Source organism: Cydia fagiglandana, chromosome 27 (genome assembly GCF_963556715.1).
Source record: "Cydia fagiglandana chromosome 27, ilCydFagi1.1, whole genome shotgun sequence".
Classification (NCBI taxonomy): domain Eukaryota; kingdom Metazoa; phylum Arthropoda; class Insecta; order Lepidoptera; family Tortricidae; genus Cydia; species Cydia fagiglandana.
The window spans coordinates 4,041,955-4,066,209 of record NC_085958.1 but is presented as its reverse complement, the minus strand read 5'-3'; the positions used below and the strand labels follow the sequence as shown (position 1 = coordinate 4,066,209).

At 42.8% G+C, this 24,255-nt stretch overlaps 2 protein-coding genes across 3 annotated transcripts in view; one reads left to right on the top strand and one right to left on the bottom strand.

Annotated features, from left to right (window-relative positions):
• Positions 1–3,852: 3,852 nt before the first annotated feature.
• On the bottom strand, positions 3,853–6,247 carry LOC134677961 (uncharacterized). 2 transcript variants are annotated; one of them, XM_063536394.1, is made up of 3 exons: positions 4,995–6,247; positions 4,785–4,912; positions 3,853–4,309 (listed from the first exon to the last, which is right to left on the bottom strand). In XM_063536394.1, exons 1-3 carry the CDS (start codon positions 5,481–5,483, stop codon positions 4,009–4,011), a joined length of 918 nt encoding a protein of 305 aa, XP_063392464.1. In that variant the 5' UTR covers positions 5,484–6,247; the 3' UTR covers positions 3,853–4,008. The 2 variants fall into 2 exon arrangements, with proteins under 2 accessions (XP_063392464.1, XP_063392465.1); XM_063536395.1 differs by having other exon boundaries at positions 3,853–4,912.
• Positions 6,248–7,115: 868 nt separating this feature from the next.
• Positions 7,116–24,255, top strand: part of LOC134677802 (uncharacterized) — a 66,171-nt gene continuing 49,031 nt past the window's right edge. Inside the window, exons 1-10 of the mRNA XM_063536230.1 lie at positions 7,116–9,621; positions 9,810–10,072; positions 16,520–16,606; positions 17,383–17,494; positions 18,199–18,318; positions 19,359–19,534; positions 19,804–19,881; positions 20,992–21,082; positions 22,587–22,789; positions 22,860–22,997. Coding sequence (XP_063392300.1) covers positions 7,356–9,621; positions 9,810–10,072; positions 16,520–16,606; positions 17,383–17,494; positions 18,199–18,318; positions 19,359–19,534; positions 19,804–19,881; positions 20,992–21,082; positions 22,587–22,789; positions 22,860–22,997 — 3,534 coding nt within the window. The 5' untranslated portion in view covers positions 7,116–7,355. The remainder of the gene's footprint in view (positions 9,622–9,809; positions 10,073–16,519; positions 16,607–17,382; positions 17,495–18,198; positions 18,319–19,358; positions 19,535–19,803; positions 19,882–20,991; positions 21,083–22,586; positions 22,790–22,859; positions 22,998–24,255) is intronic.

Sequence of the window (24,255 nt, the reverse complement as noted above, 5' to 3'; positions counted from 1 at the left end):
ATGCAGAACAGCTGATTTTGCAGAGATACTTATTTAAAGTTTGTACAGAAGGAAGGGGTAAAATATTTCTTTTACGTATAAATTCATACGTATTCCTGCTTTTTATACGTATCAACATGCACTCATAAATCCATTCTAACGTATATCGACGACCTTTTGTATTATTTTTTTTCGCGGCTTCAAAACATGATCTCACGGCATTTTGAAATTCTTCAGGTAGTTTTGAAATAGATGCTTGTACTACGGTATCCGATTTCTTTTTGCACACTGCGCCTTAGCCAAGGAAATTTTCTCTCTTAATTGGATATTCTGCAATTATATGAACGGTCGATATGAAATTCGTTACTCAAGTAGGTACAATGTATAAAGTTATAAGCCGACAAGATATTGTAGTAATTAAAATGTGGCAACATCGTAGTGTCGTCCCGTTTTCTTAGATTGATTTGAAAGGGACGACACTACGATGTTGCCACTTTTTAATTTCTACAATTTCTTGTTGGTCTATAAGCGGGTGTGCGAATAAAAAACAACAGCTAAGTAAAGTGGTATCCAGACGGGACTGATCAAATCGGTTGATTTTATCAGAAATGAAATTGGCGTCAATCTCTAATTTTAGATTTGAAAGAGACATTGAAAAAATCCAGAAATGGTATCCAGACTGGCCTCACAAATTGGTATTCTTGCATCTGCACTTCATTTTATCGGTAATATCGGTCATTATCGGCGGTTGAATTCGGCGAGCCAAATTGGTATTTGCATCCGCACTTCGATCCTGATTCGATCGGGCAATTGAATCAGATTGGCGAAAAATTTACTAATCTGGATACGCCTTAAGGGACTTCGAAATGATTTCGAAAAATATGTATGAAAACTTCTTGCTCAAGTTTCTTTTTGTATTATTTTACGTCTTCAATTATACAAATACAGTATATTATAGCGTCGCCTAGTACGCATAGTACAACTTTTGCTTAGTTTGGGGCTACCCTAGTAGCATTTTCGTTGGGGCCCACGGTGCCAACGGTAGGGAAAACGTTGGGATGAGGTTCGTTCCGTAGCCAACATTAATTTTGTATTGGCCCACCATCGCATTTACCAACATTCGCTGTGGCACAGATGCCCAACAATGGGCCTTTGTGTATTTTGGTACCGTTGGCTAAACAACGATAATATTCGTTGGCCCAATGATGACATATATCGCATTTACCAACATTCGCAGTGGCAGTGATGCCCAACAATGGGCCTTTGTGTATTTTGCTACCGTTCGCTAAACAACGATAACATTCGTTGGCCCAATGGTGACGAATACCGCATTTACCAACATTGGCTGTGGCACGGATGCCCAACAATGGGCCCTTGTGTATTTTGGTAACGTTGGCTAATCGACGATATCATCCGATGGCCCAATGACGACAAATATCGCATTTACCAACATTGGCTGTAGCATTGATGCCCAACAATGGGCCTTTGTGTATTTTGGTAACGTTGGCTAATCAACGATATCATCCGATGGCCCAATGATGACAAAAATCGCATTTACCAACATTGGCTGTGGCACTGATGCCCAACAATGGGCCTTTGTTTATTTTGGTAACATTGGCTAATCGACGATATCATCCGATGGCCCAATGACGACAAATATCGCATTTACCAACATTGGCTGTAGCATTGATGCCCAACAATGGGCCTTTGTGTATTTTGGTAACGTTGGCTAATCAACGATATCATCCGATGGCCCAATGATGACAAATATCGCATTTACCAACATTGGCTGTGGCACTGATGCCCAACAATGGGCCTTTGTTTATTTTGGTAACGTTGGCTAATCAACGATATCATACGATGGCCCAATGACGACAAATATCGCATTTACCAACATTGGCTGTAGCATTGATGCCCAACAATGGGCCTTTGTGTATTTTGGTAATGTCGGCTAATCAACGATATCATCCGATGGCCCAATGATGACAAAAATCGCATTTACCAATATTGGCTGTGGCACTGATGCCCAACAATGGGCCTTGGTTTATTTTGGTAACGTTGGCTAATCAACGATATCATCCGATGGCCCAATGATGACAAATATCGTATTTACCAACATTGGCTGTGGCACTGACGCCTAACAATGGGCCTTTGTGTATTTTGGTACCGGTGGCTAAACAACGATAACATTCGTTGGCCCAGTGAGCACAAATATCGCATATACCAACATTGGCTGTGGTACTGATGCCCAACAATACCAGTTGAGTTTGCTTGTGGCGTCACTAGATGGCGTTACTCTCTCCAAACATCGAAGTCATAGTTATTTTCTCGATTATTCCGGATATAATCATAATATTTTTTTAAAGTAACTTATAAATCTAATAGCTATAACTATAAAATTTACACATAAATTTAAAAAATTGTATTTTACCAACATTTTCTCAATTTAAATCTCAAAAAACATAAATCTCGCTTACGAAGTTTCGAAGTGCGGTTAGTATATATACAAATTAGAGTGTATAGTAAGTGTACTTGCTTCGGCAGTACATATACTAAAATTGGAACGATACAGAGAAGATTAACAACAACTGCTGCCTAGGGCCTTCATGTGGATACAACCAATGCCTACCGTAGTGTAATTGTAATATTTATCAGCAAAGGCCCAACGTCGTATTACACAACCACTTAACGTAGGGTAACTGTAGGACTCGTAAACAAAAGCCCATTACATAATAGACTGTAGGCACACTATAAATTACACAACTATTTACCTACGGTAGTATTGTAAGAATCCTACACAAGGCCCAACGTTAAAGTTACAATGTTGGCCCTTTGTGGGACAAGCTGTGTTGGGCCTTCAACCTGGTGCACGACTACCTACCGACCTACCTGACTTGCCGTTGGGTAATTGTTGAATTTGCAAACAGAAGCACAACGAAAAAATTGCCCTTTTTTATGTTTTTGCAGTTGGCCCTACAGCAAGTCATACGGCCAAATGTAACAATTAACCAACCATCAAACAAATGTGTATAGGCCCAACCACGGCCCAACCAAAACCACCACTGTTGAATAATTGTATGATTTATTTAAATAGGCCCAACGAAACAATTACTCTAATGGCCCTCTGTTGGCAATCTTCGGGAGGGCCTTTGTCGAGGGCCCTCCAGCAAATCGTACGGCCAAATGTAACAATTAACCAACCATCAAAGAAATGTGTATAGGCCCAACCAAAACCACCACCGTTGAATAATTGTATGATTAATTTAAATAGGCCCAACGAAAAAATTACTCTTATGGCCCTCTGTTGGGAATCTTCGGGAGGGCCTTTGTCGAGGGCCCTCCAGCAAATCGTACGGCCAAATATAACGGTTGCCCAACTAATACGTAAACAAAGGCCCAACAAAATCCCTACAAGAAAATGCTATTAGGGTAGGTTGACCTGTGTAAAGGCCAGTACACAATGGGCCAGCGTGGGCCAGTCTGGGGGACGCATTTATGCGTTAGAGGGAGCAAGTGATATTGCTACCTCATTCTACCGCATGGCAGCGTCCCTTGGCCTGGCCGGCGCTGGCCCATTGTGTACAGGGGCCTTTAGATGTTCCCTAATATTTATTTATTTAATATGTTTTTGATAAAAAGCCGTAACAGACTACCGCACCATACCGCGACTTTAGTGCGGTGCGGCGCACGTATCGATAGTCGTAAGGTGGTCGCCGTACGTGCGTTAAGAGCCCCCTCCAGACTATGCGCGTGAATCGCGGGCGAAGCCGCGAACGCGAGTGTGGAGTCCAGAACGCAGACCTGCGAAATCGACTCCACACTCGCGTTCGCGGCTTCGCCCGCGATTCACGCGCATAGTCTGGAGGGGGCTAAGGATGTAGCTATAATTTGGAGCGTGAAAGAGATATTTTAACCGCACCATCAAGGTCGTGGCGCGGTGCGGTAGTCTGTTACGGCTTTAATGCCGGCTACATACGTAACGATAAATCGTTGCGATAAAACTGTGCAGTCCGATTGTCCGATTGTCGATTATCGTAACGATTTGTCATACACACGGTTCGATTTATCTGCACAGTCGGACTGCACAGTTTTATCGCAACGATTTATCGTTACGTATGTAGCCGGCATAAGACTTACCGTCCTCTTCAGACGCTTGCATTTATGTACAAGATTTGAAGCGCGCCGTTTAGCTTCTGCCATTTTTTGTAATAGAGTTGAAGTGGAATTACGGTTCTGCAAACGATTTCGTAATATTCGACAAGATTTACATCTTGGGTACTGTTGATTTCTTTCGTAAGTATCATCACCAATAATCACACCTTTACAAAATCTGAAAATTGATGTAATTATATATTAGATAAATTCGTTTTTATCTTTTATTATTCTCCTGTACCATTGTTTATGTATAAATAGTGCTTTAATCTACAGGTACCTACATAATAAGGGTTCTTAAAATACACATAAAAGTCGAGTTTTAATAGGATAGGTTCAAGAATTAAGACCTATTTAATGTACCGTTACATACAATATTTTTAATGACAAAAATGTTAAATAAAATCAAAGTTATTAGGCTTACGAGTTATCCTTTTATTTTAAATACAACTGTTACATTATGGTATATATATTCATAAGACGACTGCAAACTGTTGTATTATCGCCTACACCCATAGTACAAGCTTTGGGGCTAGGTTCCTCGTATTCGAAATGAAAAGTAGAGTGTTTAACTCGGGTGAATGGCATCATTTTAGCCTCGGACTATACTCTCACTGCGTTCATCCCTTGGTTAACAATCTACCAAAACTTACTTATTGTCGTCAATCTGAGTACCAACGCACAAAAGCCATCTTTCAACCGATTTTAAGTAATCGTAGGTGTTGTCATATGAATTAATTTTCTCCTTTAGTGGCAATTGTTCATTATTGGGAAAAATTACCTGCAATTAAATAGCAATTATGTTTCGTTACAAATTCAAATCATGCCAACCGAATTTTATTGTTACATTAATAAACACTTACAGTGACAGTTAGATCATCGTTTAAACGTATATGATGTTTAATCTTCTGAGTTTTTGGATCCATTCGCATAAATTCCAGCCCATTAGGATTTTCTGCATGTAGCCAAAAAGGCGGCAACAACGAAAATGCCCGAAACTTACTTTTAAAATTCTCTATTGGATTAATTGTTACATTAGTATCCTGATATTGACTAAACAATGGTTCCGCAAAGTCCTGTTGTATCATTTCATAATCCATTAAATTATTAGAATCATTTTGATCTTCTGATAATTCCTGTTGCTCGGCATTGATTTGTTGTTGCTGCTCGTCCTTAGGTTGATTGGGGTATGGTTCGAAAGATTCCTCTATGTGAATAGTATTGGCTTGGAGTTCATGTTCGGGAATGGGAATAAACTGATGCTCAATCGTGGGCACAGCTTCTTCCTTAAGCGTTTTTCTTTGTGTAGGAATATATTTGAGCTCTCCTTTAATAGTTAACTTTTCGTACATATTTATATTTTCTTCTTTAAAATGAAGATGGCAAATATAATCATTTGCTTTTAATGCAATTCCTAACGACTTTTTCCAACTTTCTAACCGTGCCGGAGTCTGAGAATTAATAGAAAAATGAAGAATTGTTGAAGTGAAATTGTGAATTTTATAAGAAAAATATAAAAATCACAATATAATATTTTATTAAATAACTAGCGACCGGCTTCGCACTATAGTTCGTTTTTTTTAGCATTAGAAATTAGGTAAACAATCTTGATGTGTCTTTTAATTGAAAAACACATTTTAAAAATAAGTTACGGCAAATATGTAACAATTATGAATCTAATACGATCATTTATATTCTTCTGCTTTCATCAGTAATAGTTTTTGAATTTTAAAAAGCGTTTTTCAATTAAAAGACATGTCAAAATCGCTTACCTTCTTGCAAGTTCTTTCTAATGCTAAAAAAAACGAACTATAGTCAACAAATTATATACGTAAACCTTCCTCAAGAATCACTCTATTGATACATGAAAATCGAACTGAAACCGTCCAGTAGTTTGTTTATCGCAAAGATACATTCAAACCCACGAACAGACAGTCGCGGCGGGGGACTTTGTTTTATAAGGTGTAGTGAAAATTACATACTTACCGTTGGTTGGAAAAAAGATACGGATTTCGTAACATTTTTCTGTTTTTTCCTCTTACGCCCACTTTGGCAACTGTTTACGATGCAAACTTTTCCCATTTTTACTATAGAAAATATATCCTATAGCGGTGGATTTGCCCTAAAGCCCCACATTCACACTCCTACCTTGTAGGCCGCCTCGTAGTCCACGTCGTTGGGTAGGATTGTGTATGGGGGTTGCGGACTACGAGTCGTCCTACCGTTTAGCCGTTTGTAGGACGGCTCGTAGTCCGCAACCCCCATACACAATCCTACCCAACGAGGCGGACTACGAGGCGGCCTACAAGGTAGGAGTGTGAATGTGGGGCTTAAGGCCTGGTAAGCCCAGGCCCGAGGTGGCTAGATAACAGAGGTGGCAGTCTATATGATGCGTACTGAGACAGGGACGGCTAGTTTTACTGCACAAGGAAATCCTAAATTAAATAAATCACTTTATGAAAATTTTTAATAAAATTTCAAAAAACTGACAGCGCACTTCACTCAGTCAATAAGGTCTAAATTCATGTTAGTTCCCGGTGCTACCTACTAGCGCCACCGGAGAGATTTCGAACTATTCTTTATACTGACAGCTGGACACTTTTACAACCGTCTTATCATAAAAGATAGCTCTCCTTTACTTCTACACTCCATAAGGACAATATTGGATATTTACCATTAAAAGAGCCAGTTTTCTTACTTAATGCTTGATACATTTTTTACATTGATCAAATTCCCAGCAGGTTTAACACTTCTGAAATACGCCTTAATATTTTTAGTGCTGGCAATAGATTATTAACTAAATTAGAATAATCTTCAACAATCAGCATAAATCAGCATACATTTCAATGAATAAAATTAAAAAGTTTACTTGTAATTATTATTTGTGTACTAGACTAGCATAAAATGTATTAAAAACATTTTTTATTCAATACGGTAATACGGTATCTTAATTTTTATTTGTAGCAACACATAATATGAAATGTCAAACAAAACAAATGCATGCATTGCTGTTTATGCCGTTTCTAATGGCCGATTGCTCTTTTTCACTGCCTTTATTATACCAAAATAGATCGGAAATGTGTTAAATTTAAGAACTAATTACTGCATAATATATTTGTCAATGAATTTTACATAACTGTTGCCTAAATGTGCACAGAAACAGTGTGTGAAACGACAGTGCACCACGGTGAATTCAAGTAAATAACATTGTCTCTTCTTTCAACATGAGTGCAAGCGGCGAGGGTACAGAAAACCTCAATAAAGAGGGAGAAACTCCAACCGCTACTGTTTCTAAAGGTAAAAGTCCTGCAAAAGACGATATAGACAGCTGCAGTTTAAAAGATGTCGCTCCAAACCCAATTGTAGCACCTGCTACCAAAGCCGATAGTTTGGAAGATCCCGCTGTAATAGAAGCTCTTATTGAGAAAAAGCTCCCTACTGACAAAGAGAAAGGCTTAGATGTTGACAGTGAATTAGATTTTGAACTGAAATGGGATGATGACACAGACCTTAATGAAAATCAGGACATTGCTGATGTAGACCTTGATAATGCAGGTAAAGAACTAGAAGCACATGGAACATCAATAGAAAAGGATAAAGATAAAGAAGCTGACAGTGCTTTTACATCTATAGAGCAGAAGTTTGATACGGGAAGTACTTCTACATCTGTAGAGAAAGATCTTGATAGTCTGGACAGAGATACAGATAGCGCATCTATGTCTATAGATAAATATGTTGATAAAGAAACTGAAGGTATTCTAAGCTCTATTGATGAACACCTTGATATTGCTGGCAAAGAAGTAGAACATTTGGTAATATCTGGAGAAAAGAGTGATGATATTGACAGTGTAACTGATGAAAGAACTGACACAAACACTGTTCCCAATACTTATTCAGATGTGAATGTTAAAACTATGGATGTTGGTGAAGAATCTCAAAAAGGAATTGACAATGAAACCAAGATTATACCCACAAGCTCAAAAGAAGACCTTTTAAATAAAGAAGTAACTGTTGCGGAGGATAAAACTTTTAACATAGACACTAATGTTAAAATAGACTTAAAAACCAAAACATCCCCTACTGAATCTGAGGCTACTTCCTTGGATGAAGAACTTGTCTATTCTGATGCAGAAGGTGATGTTGATGATAAAGATTTATTGGATGAAATTGATGCAACTGACATTAGTAATGATAAATTAGAACATACTGAAACACCCATGACATCTGATCTTTTGACCAGTCAGAAAGATGAAATTGATGCAACTGACAATAGGAAGAATAAATTGGAAGATACTGAAACACCCATGATATCTGATCTTTTGACCAGTCAAAAAGGTGAAATTGATGCAACTGACAATAGTAACAATAAATTAGAACACACTGAAAGATCCATTTCATCTGATCTTTTGACCAGTCAGAAAGATGAAATTGATGCATCTGACAATAGTAACAATAAATTAGAACATACTGAAACACCCATCCCGTCTGATCTTTTGACTAGTCAGAAAGATAAAATTGATGCAACTGACAATAGTAATGACAAATCAGAACATTCTGAAACACTCATTTCATCTGACCTTTTGACCAGTCAGAAAGATGATAAAGTAACTGCTGAAAAAGATGAAAATGAAATGGAAGTTGATGCTGACGTAATAACACAAATGACACAAAAATCTGATCTAAATGACACAATTTCATCGGCCACTGACAATACATCATCATATGATATTAATAAAGACCATGGTTTAGACAGACCTGATGTTATGATTGATATTCCTACGCAAGAATTGATTGATACATTTGATGATGCTGATGAAACATTTGATAATACCAATGGTAATGTTGACCAATCTGTCAGTAATATTATTGATAAACTTGACATTGAAACCACAGGGGATAATACTGAGAATTTGACAGAACCTAAAGCAATTGAAGATTTAATCATCCCAGAAGAGACTGATGAAACTAATGTCGATAAGTTATTGACAGATGAAATACAAACTTCCAATAATAAATTAGCAGAAGATATTGCTGGACCAGAAAGTATGGATATTGATAACAATGACACTGAAGTAACAGAAAAACTAGAACTAGAAACTACAGATCTAGAAACAAACAAACCTGATGAACAAAATGTTAATACACTCAAAGAAAAAGTAACTCATGCTGATATTATATTAGAAGCAAATTCAGAACATCCAAAACTTCAGCAAGATGAATCTTTGATTGGTGAAGGAAAATCAAATGAAGATGAGAAAGAATCTTCTGATAATTTAGAGAAAAATGTTGAAGATACAGTAAATAAAGATGTTGAAGCACAACCATCAACTTCTAAATATCATCAAGAATCTTCTGATGAGGACCAGGAAGCGACTGACAGTCTTGGGCTGCTGGCGGAGTCATCGAGGGTTATGGATGATGAAGATGAACAGGAGCAAGAGCCAGAACCTGAGGATGATGATGACGATGAAGACTTTGATCAGGATGATGGTAAGCACATTACAAAATATTTATTGTTGGTGCAGAAGTATTATTAAAGCTACAGTTTTCTAATCAAATCGAATAAGTAAATATTCCACACAGAGCGAGCATACGCGCGATGAAATTGCCTCGCGCACAGTTCAGCCAGTTAATAATAAGTGATATAGCTAATTAAAAACCCAATTGTAACGTTACAGAAAGCAATCAAATGACCGCCGAGCATTCTGAAGACTCGAACGCTCAACACTCTGAAGCAGACATCCCAAAAGAAACCATGGAAGTTGACGAATCAAATGATGCCCAAGCGGAGGAGTCAAATGACATGGCTGAAATGGATACCCCTGATGACTTGCCAGATGCTGCGGAGACTCCTGATGAACATGATGATGAGTCGAGTGATGAGCTGGATATCCAGATAGGCCAGGTCCTGAGTCAGAATGAGGTGGAAGAGGTTATAGTGGTATGTTTTTCTTAGCATGTGAATTTAGAACTCTCAAGGTTCAAATCCTGACATGTACCACCACGCTCCGCGATTGTTGTGCCATTTAGGGTCCTAGCTACATTGGTTGTTCAATAATCACGCTATAATATTTCCAATTTAGTAAGAACCCTAAATGGTATGGCCGTGAGGTGACTGTACTTCATAAAATTACAATGTATCCCTTGATATACGACGACCGGTCTGGCCTAGTGGATAGTGACCCTGCCTGCGAAGCCGATGGTCCTGGGTTCGAATCCCAGTAAGGGCATTTATTTGTATGATGATACAGATATTTGTTCCTGAGTCATGGGTGTTTTCTATGTACCTATTTAAGTATTTGTATATTATATATATCGTTGTCTGAGTACCCCACAACACAAGCCTTCTTGAGCTTACTGTGGACTTAGTCAATCTGTGTAAGAATGTCCTATAATATTTATTATTATTATTTATTATATTCGAAAATAACTAAAGTCAGTTGTTTGAACATAAACTTACCTATATTATTGTACTTGAATAGCCCAAAATTATAACAGATTCTTTCAAAAAATTCAACTGCACAGTTTTTATACAGGGTGGCCTAAAATAAGTGATTTCGGGGTTGGTGCCATAGTAAAAGTTGCTCAGTATAATCCCAAAACCTCCCTGGCAACGGGAATGCAATAATTTTTTGGCCACCGTGGCTCTTAGCAATTATAAGAATATATTTTTGAATTTTGGGAAAATACAACAAGAATATTGTATTACTCTAGGTAAACAACAAAATTTGTTTATTATGTGTTCCGTACTCCACATCGGATATCTTCATTGAGAGAGTAACGCGATCGTTGACCAATGATGCCGCTAGCGTCTATGTAGTCGCTCCGCCCCACGCCGTGACGTAGTTCCGCTTCCACTTCCTGCGAACCGTTGCTCGCTTCCCGCTACTCGCCACCGCCATGTCATTGTTTCGTCGACCGTCTTGACCGATGGTCCGCAAATATTTTTTGCGTATATTTTTGCAGCATGGTGCTTTAACATTTCCGATCCAAAGCTCGGTCGATTAAATAGTGAGATATGGCAGAGATCGCCACTATTAGTCTTTTGGCGGTCTCGCGATCGAAGTCATCGAACGGTGCTTTTCGATTCTACCCACTTTTTTCTTGCTAAATTATTTTTCACATTCCATGCTGCTAAAATCGTTACCGTTAACTCGCATTTTCGAGATCGAAGTAGGAAGTGCGTCAGTGGTTTTTTGTTAACAAGTGGTAACAAGTCGCTCCGCATCGGAGAGGGAACGCGCGGTCATCGTGCCTGCGGCGGCGGCGGCGGCGCCCGGGCGGCGCGGGGGCGGACAGCTTGCGCGCGCCGCTGTCGGGTGCCGCGCTTCGCTGATAAGGAGGTTTGGATTGTCTCGAACCATCCGGTGAGCCAGTTTAAGATATTCTAATTTTATTGGCGTTCAGAAGTTACTTCGTCACTAAAGGAGGGTTCTCAGGCAGTAGCCTGGGAGTACCTCGTGTTGTTAGTTGCGGCGCGACCGGGGCGCCCGTCCCCCGGCGCGGGGGCGCGGGCCCGGAGCCCGCCCCCGCCCGCGCGCGCCGCGCCGGCGCCGCGTCTTCTGCTGTCGTCCAAGGTGTGACTCCGAGACACCGCGACGCTGCGGGCCACGGTGGACACCGCTCTCGTCACACGCCCGCTCCTGTTGCTGCAGTCGCGGTGCGGACGCCTCCAGTCCGCGGGACTCCGAGAGACGTCACACGCCCGCTCCTGTTGCTGCAGTCGCGGTGCGTTGCTGCAGTCGCGGTGCGGACGCCTCCAGTCCGCGGGACTCCGAGAGGCGTCACACGCCCGCTCCTGTTGCTGCAGTCGCGGTGCGGACGCCTCCAGTCCGCGGGACTCCGAGAGGCGTCACACGCCCGCTCCTGTTGCTGCAGTCGCGGTGCGGACGCCTCCAGTCCGCGGGACTCCGAGAGGCGTCACACGCCCGCTCCTGTTGCTGCAGTCGCGGTGCGGACGCCTCCAGTCCGCGGGACTCCGAGAGACGTCACACGCCCGCTTCTGTTGCTGCAGTCACGGTGCGGACGCCTCCAGTCCGCGGGACTCCGCGAGACGTTACACGCCCGCTCCTATTGCTGCAGTTGCGGTGCGGACGCTTCCAGTCCAGCGGGACTCTGAGAGATCCGCGTGGCTCTGCGAGACGTCACATGCCCGCTCCTGCAGCTGCGGGCGCATCGCGGGTGGATCGCGCCAAGGTGAAGGCGGACCGCTTCTGCGTCCCGACTGCTCGAGCGGAAGGAAGGTAAGTTACGTGTAAGCAGTGGAAATGCTACGAGTACAGCGACGATCGCCGCGTTGGTTGCCGGCCGTCATGACGTCGCTGGTGACCTACGCGCCGGTGGTGGCCACCACGATGGCACCGCCGAGGGCAACAGCGTCGCCGTGATGATGCGTGCAACTACGAGCCTAGCCATCGGCGCCTCCCGTGCCCATAACGTCCGTCACGCGCACCGGCGCCTGTCGAGCTGGCCGCCACGACGGCGCCTCTCGCACCTGAGCCTGGCGACGGTGGCCGCCATGATGGCGCCGCCCGCTCGATGACGCCGCCTACCCCCCGAGCTGGCCGCCACGATGGCGCCTCTCGCATTACGCATCGACGCGGCGGCGGCGGCTGCCACAATGGCGCTGCCCGCCACGATGATGCCGCCCGCCACGATGGCACCACCACCTGCGCACTGGCGCCTCTCGAGCTGGCCGCCACGATGGCGCCTCTCGCCTCACAGCAGTGCTTCCCAGACCAGCCAGCCAGACGGCGACCGCCTCATGCACCGGTGCCTCCCGAGCTGGCCGCCACGATGGCGCCTCTCGCCGCACGCACCGGCGCCTCCCGAGCCGGTGGCGGTGGCCGCCACGATGGAGCCGCCCGCCTCACGCGACAACGCCTCTAGAGCGGGCCGCCACTATGGGTCCTCGCCTCACGCACCAGCGCTACCCGAACCAGTGGCGGCCGCCATGAGCCGCCCGGCCTCAGGCACCGGTGCCCCCCCCCCCCCCCCCCCCCCCGAGCCGGCCGCCACGATGGCGCCCCTAGCTTCACGCACCGGCGCCTCCCGAGCGGCGGCGGTTGCCACAATCACGCCGATGCTGTCCACCGATGCTGCAACTACGACGATGTCGTCCCTTGCTCGCTGGGCGCCACAGTATCAGTTTTGTCCTGTCCACATGGTTCCATTGAGGTACGCAGGCGCCTATAGCTATGGTGCAGGTATAGGTATGGTATGGTACAGCACGAACAGACCGCTAAGCTCTTGGTTTCGGTTAAAGAATCCTCCGGCGACGGCAGACAAGGTCGTAAAGAGCCCCGTCCTAGCGCGGCTCGACTGCCCGGAGTTGAAAGCGGTAAGATATGTCGATACTCAGAGGAAAATACGTCGTGTTCCCGGGCTTCATAAAGGTGCTGATCGACTTCGCTGTGTCGCTTCGAAGCTCCTACGACTTCTCGAGGCCATGGAGTGGTCCAACCGGAGAACAGCTAGCGACAAGGCCCTGTGCGACCGCTCGAAACCGAGGTGAAAGGCATCGAAAAGGTCTGCAGACTTCACATAATTATCTCTGCTTGCTCGCGCTCTCCAGCTTAAGTTCCGTCTTACAAAGACGAACTCGTGCGAAAAGCCATAATAAACAAAATGGGACAAATAAACCCGCTGCGCCTGAACAAGCTTGAGTTTCCGGTGCTAAGAGAAAGGGGCCAGGAGGACTCCAGCAGTTTCCATCTGTCTGTATTCGACTTTATCGAAACAGTTTTGTTACGCAAAGCGCCAAAATCGATTTTAGACTTGATTTCATCAGTTCGATTTCCTTAAAAGCATGCTACTAACTCGATGCCCTATACTAACTCGATATAGGGTGTCTCTTCGGATAAAGCGAATTAGACCATCACGCTCCTAGATATCACGTGGGACACGCGGCACAACACACCGATTGAAAGTTTTCTTTTTCGCGACATACAGGCCTGCCTTGCTGCAGAGTTTCTCGCAGAAATGAGACTCAATGCCTTCTGTTCAGTCTCAAATTCGCAAACTTTAGTTCATGGAGGAAGGTGAAGCCTTCGCAGTCCCCAGCAACACGGAGCTGCCGAAAGCCTCGCACCACCTTCTTCCTCATCTTATGCAAGCAGTCCGTTACAATCTCCAATATTGGTAGACAATGTACGAGGTAAGGCCCTTTCAGCGAAGAGTAACCGTTAACGGGCCGCATCTGCAGCGCTGACGACAGAAGTGTAAACATACAACCGCACCGGTACAGTATACATAAAACGACGGCCACACTACATCCCTTCCGTTACTACGGCTGTCGCAAAAACTGCTGATGCCAGCAGATCGTCTACAGGTCGCGCTGGTTGCTTGCTACTTGCCAGGTCGGTACAACCCCCGAGGGCGACGGTTTATCAAGAAGTCACTGCGCGCCCGAGTGGCAGCTGCGCCCAGCAGCCGCCGAGACTGTCTTCACCTGACAGGCGCCTTGTTGGCCGGCCTCCGCTTTCGAGAGCACTGTGCCACGGTATTTCTTATCAGACTCATTGAACTGCTACCACGACCTTTGACAGCTGCCTGTGAGACTTGGCATGGATGTCTCCACCTCCCAGCCTAGTCTGTGTACTGCGACGGCGTGATAAGGAGTCTTAAAGCAGCTGTGGTAAGCTTGCAATTTACTAGCGGTCCTAGTGAACACAACGTCAGACCGCCCTCCCTTACGAGTCAACGACCTTAAGAATGAGGCGTAGCTCCTGTCAGATAGGACGCTCCAACACCGAGCTGGCGGGATCAGGAGTGACGTCCGCTACTGGCGTGACTGGCGCATGCATATAACATGCCAAGGTTTAACGCTACGTAGCGAACGAAACGCAACTGTCACTGTCTCACTAATATAGAAGAACCGGATATTCCCGATTGCGGTACTGTGTTTGTATAGAAAACAGTAACGGGAGCCCCTAGATCGTCCCCTTGTCTAGGCTGCATGTACGGCCACAATGTAGAAACGGTCTTTATGGTGCATCAAAAATAAGATCAACTGCCAGGTACCTCTATCCAGTGAAGTAGCGAGCTATCTCAGACGTCTATTTCTATTATCCATGTTAGCTTTCAGAACGATACTCGTTCATAAGCCTCTCACAAGTGCTGTGTATGAACCACTATCGGACACTATGCCTTCTTCCAACGCCATTAATAGCGAGACCAGCGCCTCCCAAAGCACCAGCTTGGGACGCGAGACATCTACTTGCCCTAATTTAAATAGCCCTACAACGTTAGGTACGTTAGAAGAAGTACGATAGAATAGCTGCCGCACTTTTGCTGTTAGCATCAGGCCGCAGGGTCAATGACCTTACTCTACTACACTGTAGGCCGGGCAATTACATAGATAACTTTAACGCTATTATTTTGTGTCCGAAATTCGGCTCTAAACCAGATAACGTGTCTTACCGACGGGACTCTTAGAAGCTCCGGAATAAAGTATAGACCCAGTATAAGTAGGTAGTCTGGGTACGTCACCTTGCGAGAATTACACAAAATGTTAGGGGACACTTCGCTTATTTCTTTCAGCCACAGTCTCATCCAAGCCGGCCTCGCCTACGATTGCTTTTGATCCACGATGTACTTAATAACTAAATTGGCTGGAAAGCGATATTTTCGCTTATGTTAATTGGGAACATGACTCGCCGAGATTCTGCGGATCGGATGCGATTTCGAATGAGAATTCTCTTAAACCAGTTTAACGTCAGATTCGAACCTGAGATTACAATTTCAATTCTCAATTTCCTGTAATTCACATTATAACGAGTCACTGTGATTTCATGGGTTGCAATATGGTGTATACATATTTATTCTTTCTCTGAGTTCTATGACAGTAGGTGTAGCCCTATCGCTTGCGCGCCCGCTAACTCGCCACCAGGAGATAATAAACAGGTCTCAATGAAGATATCCGATGTGGAGTACGGAACACATAATATAAAAATTTTACCTTCCAATAAAATTATTATTATGTTTCCTATCCACATCGGATATCTGAGTAATGCCTTCCTGGCAGGCTACTAGGCTACTTTTATGCCGACGGTACTTCTCCTCAACAATGACATGGCGGTGGCGAGTAGCGGGAAGCGAGCAACGGTTCGCAGGAAGTGGAAGCGGAACTACGTCACGGCGTGGGGCGGAGCGACTACATAGACGCTAGCGGCATCATTGGTCAACGATCGCGTTACTCTCTCAATGAAGATATCCGATGTGGATAGGAAACATAATAATAATTTTATTGGAAGGTAAAATTTTTATATTTTGTATCAAATAAGCACACATAATAACAGCAGGATTTCAAATTCAAATATTTTACTTTTCAAACATGGTTAATATTTTAGGTCTACCTCAATGGATACACTTACTTTATTTTTCACAGGCCCCAGAAACCTTAGAAGTGACTGACGAGGCACAGAAAGCAGTAGATGACCTTCTCGAAGATGAAAAGGATAAAGAAAGCACAGAAGTAAGATTTATTATTTATTACCTTTATTCAACTAGGGTCTTAGGTTAGGATTTTACAATGTGAGTATAAAAGTAAAATATAAAAACACTTACAAAACATTACAAAAATATATAAACACATTATAAAAAACCTAACCTAGGGTGCCGCCGGCAGCGGGGCAGGGCCCAAGCTGCCGGTGGTCAGGGCCGCAGAGTGAGGAATCGACGCACTATACGCGCCGTGTCCAAAATTACCGCCTTCTGCATCTATTATTAATTATAATTATTATGTTTAATTTTACATGTAGGATAAACACTGTTACTTTAATTTCCCACATAGGCAGAAACAAAAAATAAAAGTTTCATTGACTGTATTGCTACCGAATCTGTCAGTTTTGGTTAAAACCAGACAGTTTGGGCAGTAAATTCTGCACAAAAGATCCCTATGGGTCGAAGTGTATCCGCAAGGACCCCCGAAAACAATAAGATAAGATTGGGCAGTAAATTTTCTCAAACAAACTGTTATTTAAGTATCTGGGAAATAAACATAAATTAAATTTATAATTACTTTAAATATGAGTCCTTGGGTGTGGCTTTATTTAGCTTAGTTTTAATTTAGTTTAATTTAGAGTTAATTTATTAATTGATCGAGTGTGTTTAGGTATAAGTTTTAATTTGTAATAGGTTTAGTTCTTTAAATATTAAAATTAAATACAGTTCAGATAACAACAACAAATTCCATACTCCCATTTTATTAGTAAAACATTGACATATATTTTAATAATAAAATGTTGACAGGTACCACAAGTACTTACTATTACTGCCGAAAAGGAAACAGTTGAGCCAGCAGAATCTGACAGTGAAACCGCAGCGGGCAGCAAACTTAGGCAGCTCCTACTCGGGGATGGTGGTAAGAATGATTTCATTATGATAATAATTTGACGACTGGACCAGTACCATACCAGACCAGGTCTGGCCTAGTGGCCCTGCCTGTGAAGCCGTTGGTCCTGAGTCCGAATCCTGGTAAGGGCATTCATTTGTGTGATGAACACAGATATTTCTTGGGTCATGGGTGTTTTCTATATATATAGGTAAGTATGTATATCGCCGCCTAGCACTCATAGTACAAGCTTTGCTTAGTTTGCGGCTAGGTCGATCTGTGTAAGATGTCCCCCTAATATTAAAAAACCGGGCAAGTGCGAGTCGGACTCGCGCACGAAGGGTTCCGTACCATAATGCAAAAAAAAAACAAAAAGAAGCAAAAAGAAAACGGTCACCCATCCAAGTACTGACCCCTCCCGACGTTGCTTAACTTTGGTCAAAAATCACGTTTGTTGTATGGGAGCCCCATTTAAATCTTTATTTTATTCTGTTTTTAGTATTTGTTGTTATAGCGGCAACAGAAATACATCATCTGTGAAAATTTCAACTGTCTAGCTATCACGGTTCGTGAGATACAGCCTGGTGACAGACGGACGGACGGACGGACAGCGAAGTCTTAGTAATAGGGTCCCGTTTTACCCTTTGGGTACGGAACCCTAAAAAGTAAAAATAAGTTTAGGTTTTAAGAACATTTACATACTCCCAGTTAAAAATAACAAAACGTTGTTACAGAATCTTCTGCAGCACCGTCAGAAGAGAAGAAGTCACCAAGCAAGACTAAGAAGTTGGAAATAGCGAAGCCCAAGAACGAAATCAACATAGTGGAACTGGAAGAAAGCTCCTCTGAAGACGGTAAGGGTGGGTGGAGACAATTCTATATGCATGCAAATAGTTAACCGTGCATGCAATAATACCTTGGCTTTGAATAAGAGCCTATGAGACTTAATGACTCTTCTTCTTCCTCGCGTTATCCCGGCATTTTTGCCACGGCTCATGGGAGCCTGGGGTCCGCTTGGCAACTAATCCCATTAATTGTCGTAGGCACTAATTTTTGCGAAAGCTATTGCCATCTGACTTTCCAACCCATAGGGGAAACTAGGCCTTATTGGGATTATTCCGGTTTCCTCACGATGTTTTCCGTCACCGAAAATCAACTGGTAAATATCAAATAAATGATATTTCGTACATGAGTTCCGAAAAACTCATTGGTACGAGTCGGCGTTTGAACTTGCGACCTCCGGATTGAAAGTCGCACGCTCTTACCGCTAGGCCACCAGCGCTCATCTGAGACTTAATGACTATGGTCTTAAAATAAATCAATTGAATTGAATGATAAATTTCTATTTGCTCCATTTGCAGATTCCTGTAAGATATATCTTTTATCTACTCATAGAAGGATATTTTAACTATACTATCCAAATCAGTTTCTTTTTTCGAAATGTAAAAACGATTTTGCTACTATGGAATTTATTTGAAACACTAGCATGTGACGTCACAATCAAATTACCTACTCTTTACAGTTTTATGCTGGTTTTAAAATAGAAATTGTGTTTAAAAATAAATTTTACAGTACATATGGTCCTATTTTCCCGCACTAGTGCGTAAAATAGCACTTTTCGTACGATGTTAAAAGTTTAAAGGACCATATGTACTGTAAAACGTTGTACGATACACGTGCGAATAAGTAATTCGCAACTCGTGTCGATTTAAAACACTCCCTTCGGTCGTGTTTTAATTTATCGCCACTCGTTTCGAATTTCCTCTTTTTCGCACTTGTATCGTAAATAACTATTGTGTACATTTCTCTATTAATCTTCTGCTTTATTTCATGCATGGTGTAAATAAATTATTTTACCTTGTTTATATATTTTTCACATACACTTTTGTTTTAGACATTCAAGTAGTGAAACAAGCGGAAAAACCAGCATCACCGAAGGATGTGACCTCGGTGACAATTCCATCGGAAATAGAGGTGATGGCAGCGTCTGCCGGTGAGACCTCAGATATCCAGGAGAAAGACGGGGAAGTGAGGGTCAGCGGGCTGCCTAAACCACAACCGCAGAAACCTGTAAGTCAAAATATTTGTTTTGTATGTCCCTAATACTAAAATGTGGCTTTCCATCAGAGAAAGGTCCTTACACATGAAGCGTATTAAGTCCCTTCTCTGATGGAAATCCACAAATAGCTCAATTTAAGTCAATTTATCCGTTTCCGGTTACAACAATAGTTACTCATGAAATAAGACTTGAAAGTTTTTTACAATGTAGTTCTAGTTGCTAGTAGTTTATCTTTTAGGCAAGAAATGTATTTTCAAAATTTAATTTGACTTTGTTCCAGACGAGGTTGAATACTGACGAAATTTCTATCAAGACTGCTTCAGCGACCGAACCTCTAGTCATACCCGAAACTACGGCGGTAAGAGACGCATGCACGCATGCACTCACGCACACACACGCAAGCACGCACTCACGCACTCTCACACACACACACACACGCTCACACACACACACACACACACACACACACACACACACACACACACACACACACACACAGACACACACACACACACACACAGTACTAATAGTTACTGTCCGCGATTTCGTCTGCGTAGAACTAGCATTCTATCAATCAATCGACATACATGGTGTGTCTGACCATGGGGCTTTAAATCCAGGGCTTGATTGTACTCCCTAAACTGAGCTACTTTTACTATGGGACCAACCATAAACACGGGGAAAAAATTTAGCTTTTCCATAGAAAACGTCGACATCTAATCAGCCAAAATGTATGAAAAAGTAAAAATTTTTTTTGGGATTTCGGGGTGGTGCCATGGTAAAAGTAGCTCATTTTAGCGGGTAGAATCGAGCCCTGGATTTAAAGCCCCATGGTCAGACACACGCTGTATACTATCCTATGTATTATCTAATCTAAGATACAAAATAATGAAATATACAAATCTACAGTCATAGTAATTGTCCACTCTTAACAATAAGGCTTCAATTGGTTTGTTTCTTTCTGATTTGTAAGGAGTGGCCAATTAGCAGCAGTTACCCTAGTTACTATAGCAGTTACCCTTTATATGTGCGCGTTGGAGGGTCTGCCATCTTGTGGCCTGAATCAGAAACATAGGTGCACATGTACATTGTCAAAGCAAGTGCTACCATCTACTGTTCTCGTCAGTACGTTTCCATGTGCATAGTAGGTTTTGCCATCTTGTGGGCTACATCGGAAGCATAAGCGACATATTTACGCCTCGCGCCACAGGATAAATAATAGTACTAAGTACAGAAGATTCACTCTCTAACAAAACGCGTCTGTTAAGATCAGCACAGATATGGCCGCTAGGTGGCGACAGCGCCACGCGCGGCTTATGGCAAACCCCAAAATTGGGGCCGAACGGATGTACTTTTAGCTACCTGTAGCAAAGCGACGAAATCGCGCTCGCGCCAATTGACGGCTCCTATGCTGCCCATCCATCGTATTATAAAACAGTATCATTTTCTGAATATAGTTTATTTTTAGGCCCCCAAAGCTGCAGAGTCGAAGGCTTCCATTGATTTTGGCCTGGAGATATTCAGTCTGGACTCGGACGATGAAGAGACGGAAGTCAGGAGTAAGTTGATCCTTTAATCCTTTCACCGCTAAATCTATTGGGTGAATCAACTTTTTCTTGTCACTAGTTGCCATGGTTACGGTCTCCTGGGTCACTCTTAAAATACTAGTTTTTTCGTATTTAAATGAATCAAACTTGATTTTTTGGTAGTTATTAGGGAATGCTAATCGGTTATTTTTTTGTATGGGAATAACCGCGGTTTCGGTTAAAAACCGATTATTTCCATACAAAAAATAACCGATTTGCATTCCCTAGTAGTTATAAGGCCTTTGCATTATGGGACACCTACTAAGCACGTTTTGAGAACATGGTACAGCAGTTCTTCTAACAAACTATGCTACTATTGTCTCCTGGCTGATGGGACAGAATAACAACAAGAAATAGTTGATCGACCCTATTAACCTTTTCGTCGCCGTGTCAAACACAAAAGCTGTCACTCGGACGCCACGTCACCGAAGTGTCAAAACTGAAATACTTTATGTATTTGCACTTATAAGCAAATGTTGTCAGTAGAAAAAGGCGCGAAATTCAAATTTTCTATGATACGATATCCCTTCGCGCCTACATTTTTCAAATTTGCCGTTTTTTCTACTGACAAGATCTGCTTGACCATATATAGATCTGTGTTGCTCTGTGGTCTGTGACCGATTAATCGGTCTTTGGCGTTGAACCTGCGGTGCAGATATATCGGTCATTGGCGTCTAAAAGGTTAACTGAGACGCGCGGCTACAACCCAATATCAACCTTCGTGCATTTCAACAAGGTTCACGATGACGCGCCGCGCGCTATAGCCGTGGCATTCAAAGGGTTAATAAAATTATAGAAAATGTGTCGCTTAGTTTCAAACTCGGGTAAATCCATTTGACCCTCTTAGCAAATATCTACCCTATTACCTTAATACCAAAATCGCATAATCTGACAGATGGATTTACCTGAGTTTGAAGTTAAGCGACTCAAATAATCTGATTTGAGGGGGTAATACCATAAAGTGTAAAAACATGGGTGCATAGAATTTACTTAAAAATATGTCCCATAGTTATTAATTTGCTGACATAAGTGCAGTGGGACATATTTTTGAGTATTATATGTGGATCCATATTTTTACACTTGTCTGTATGTACCTTAATAGAGAAGATATCATCTCATTATTACAAGCTTTTGTTTACTTTCATCTGTCCGTTGTCGGTTTGTAATCAAATTTTTCAAGTTAAATTTGATCTACTTCTCGGTTTCCGATTGAGCTCAAATTTTGCTGCTGAAATAATAATGTATAAATCGGATGACACTGCAATATTATGGTACCATCGAGCTAATCTGATGATGGAGACAGGAGGTGGCCATAGGAACTCTGTGATGAAACAACGCAACCTAATTGTGTTGGGGGTTTTTAGAATTGTCTCGATGAGTATTAGTTGTCTGTCGTAAGAAAAGTACAGTCAGCGATGAAAGCTTGTACCAAAAATGAAAATTTTGCCTAAAACTTGTTAAATATTTGGTTTAACAGGTAAGCGGAAAAGCAAGTTAACTGCCGTGGAGCTAGACAAAGCCCGTCAAACCAATAAATGCATCAATATGAATTGCACAAGTGACGGATCAGTACCCCTAGTACCGGCTTCTATATCAGCCGCTATATATTACGCGGCGAACCAGCAACGCGGTGGAGGCCTATGTCTATACTGCGCGAAGCGTTTTGAAGAGAGAAGCGAGGTATGTGTATTTATATATGAAGTTCAGTGCTTCCGTGTCGGTTCAGTACCGACTTCAGGGAAGCCTATAGTGTAACATTTGCACTAGCGATGGAACCGTCCCGCTAGTGCCGGCTTCTGTATCAGCCGCTATATATTACGCGGCGAACCAGCAACGTGGTGGAGGCCTATGTCTATACTGTGCGAAACGTTTTGAAGAGAGAAGTGAGGTATGTATATTAAAATTGTTTAGTATGTGTGTCAGTGTTTCCGTGCTTATTCAGTGCTCTTAGTCAAAACAGTATTGTTCGAGCGACGGATCCGTTCCGCTCGTTCCGGCGTCAGTGTCACTGCCATATATATTATGTAGCGAATCAACAGAGAGGTGGAGGCCTATGTTTATATTGTGCGAAGCGTTTTGAAGAGAGGAGCGAAGTATGTGTATGTGTATATGAAGTTCAGTGCTTCCGTGTCGGTTCAGTACCGACTTCAGGGAAGCCTATAGTGTAACATTTGCACTAGCGATGCAACCGTACCGCTAGTACCGGCGTCTATATCAGCCGCTATATTACGCGGCGAACCAGCAACGTGGTGGAGGCCTATGTTTATATTGTGCGAAGCGTTTTGAAGAGAGAAGCGAGGTATGTCTATTAAAATTGTTTTAGTATTGTTATTGTGTAGTAATTGTTTGTTTAGTGTATCACATCGGGGTCACCACTTTATGGTTTATATATGCACGCTATATATCACTGGTGCAGGTAGCGTGGTTGTTGGTAAATAATAAGCACTGGTAATACTGACTCCAATATATTACACAATAATCACATATAAATAAGAATTCACCTTAATGTTGTACGATCAGTGGTCAAGGTGGGACTGCTTCTAGCGGGGCCCGTACCGTGCCCGCGGGCTTTGCCTAGTCAGCTCATATCACAGTACACGCGCACTGGAATATGAGCTGACGCTGCTAAAGTGTACCTACGAGTATGTGTGTCAGTGCTTCCGTGCTGACTCAGTGCTGTCTCAGTCAAAACAGTTTCTTGCGTCGGACCCGTACCGCTCGTTCCAGTTTCTATCTCAGCCGCTATTATTACGCGGCGAACCAGCAAAGGGGTTGTGCACAAATCACGCGAGGTATTTTCGGCTACTTTTTGACCACCCTTATCCTCTAGCGGATGTCGGACTCGCGCACGTAGGGTTCCGTACCATAATGCAAAAAAAGGCAAAAATAAACGGTCACCCATCCAAGTACTGACCCCACCCGACGTTGCTTAACTTCGGTCAAAAATCACGTTTGTTGTATGGGAGCCCCACTTAAGGGGCCCACTGATTAACGGTCCGCCGGACGGTATCGGCCTGTCAGTTGTTCGGAACTGTCAAAATTTTGTTCTAACTAAATCTTTATTTTATTCTGTTTTTAGTATTTGTTGAGCGGCAACAGAAATACATCATCTGTGAAAATTTCAACTGTCTAGCTATGACGGTTTG

What these genes read in the sequence shown, in the direction of transcription:
- LOC134677961 (XM_063536394.1), bottom strand. Translation starts at nt 5,483, where the DNA reads ATGTACGAAAAGTTAACTATTAAAGGAGAGCTCAAATATATTCCTACA. An exon ending in ACGATGATCTAACTGTCACT is followed by an intron (nt 4,913 to 4,994) that starts GTAAGTGTTTAT and finishes ATTTAATTGCAG; the next exon opens with GTAATTTTTCCCAATAATGA. An exon ending in ACTCAGATTGACGACAATAA is followed by an intron (nt 4,310 to 4,784) that starts GTAAGTTTTGGT and finishes ATCAATTTTCAG; the next exon opens with ATTTTGTAAAGGTGTGATTA.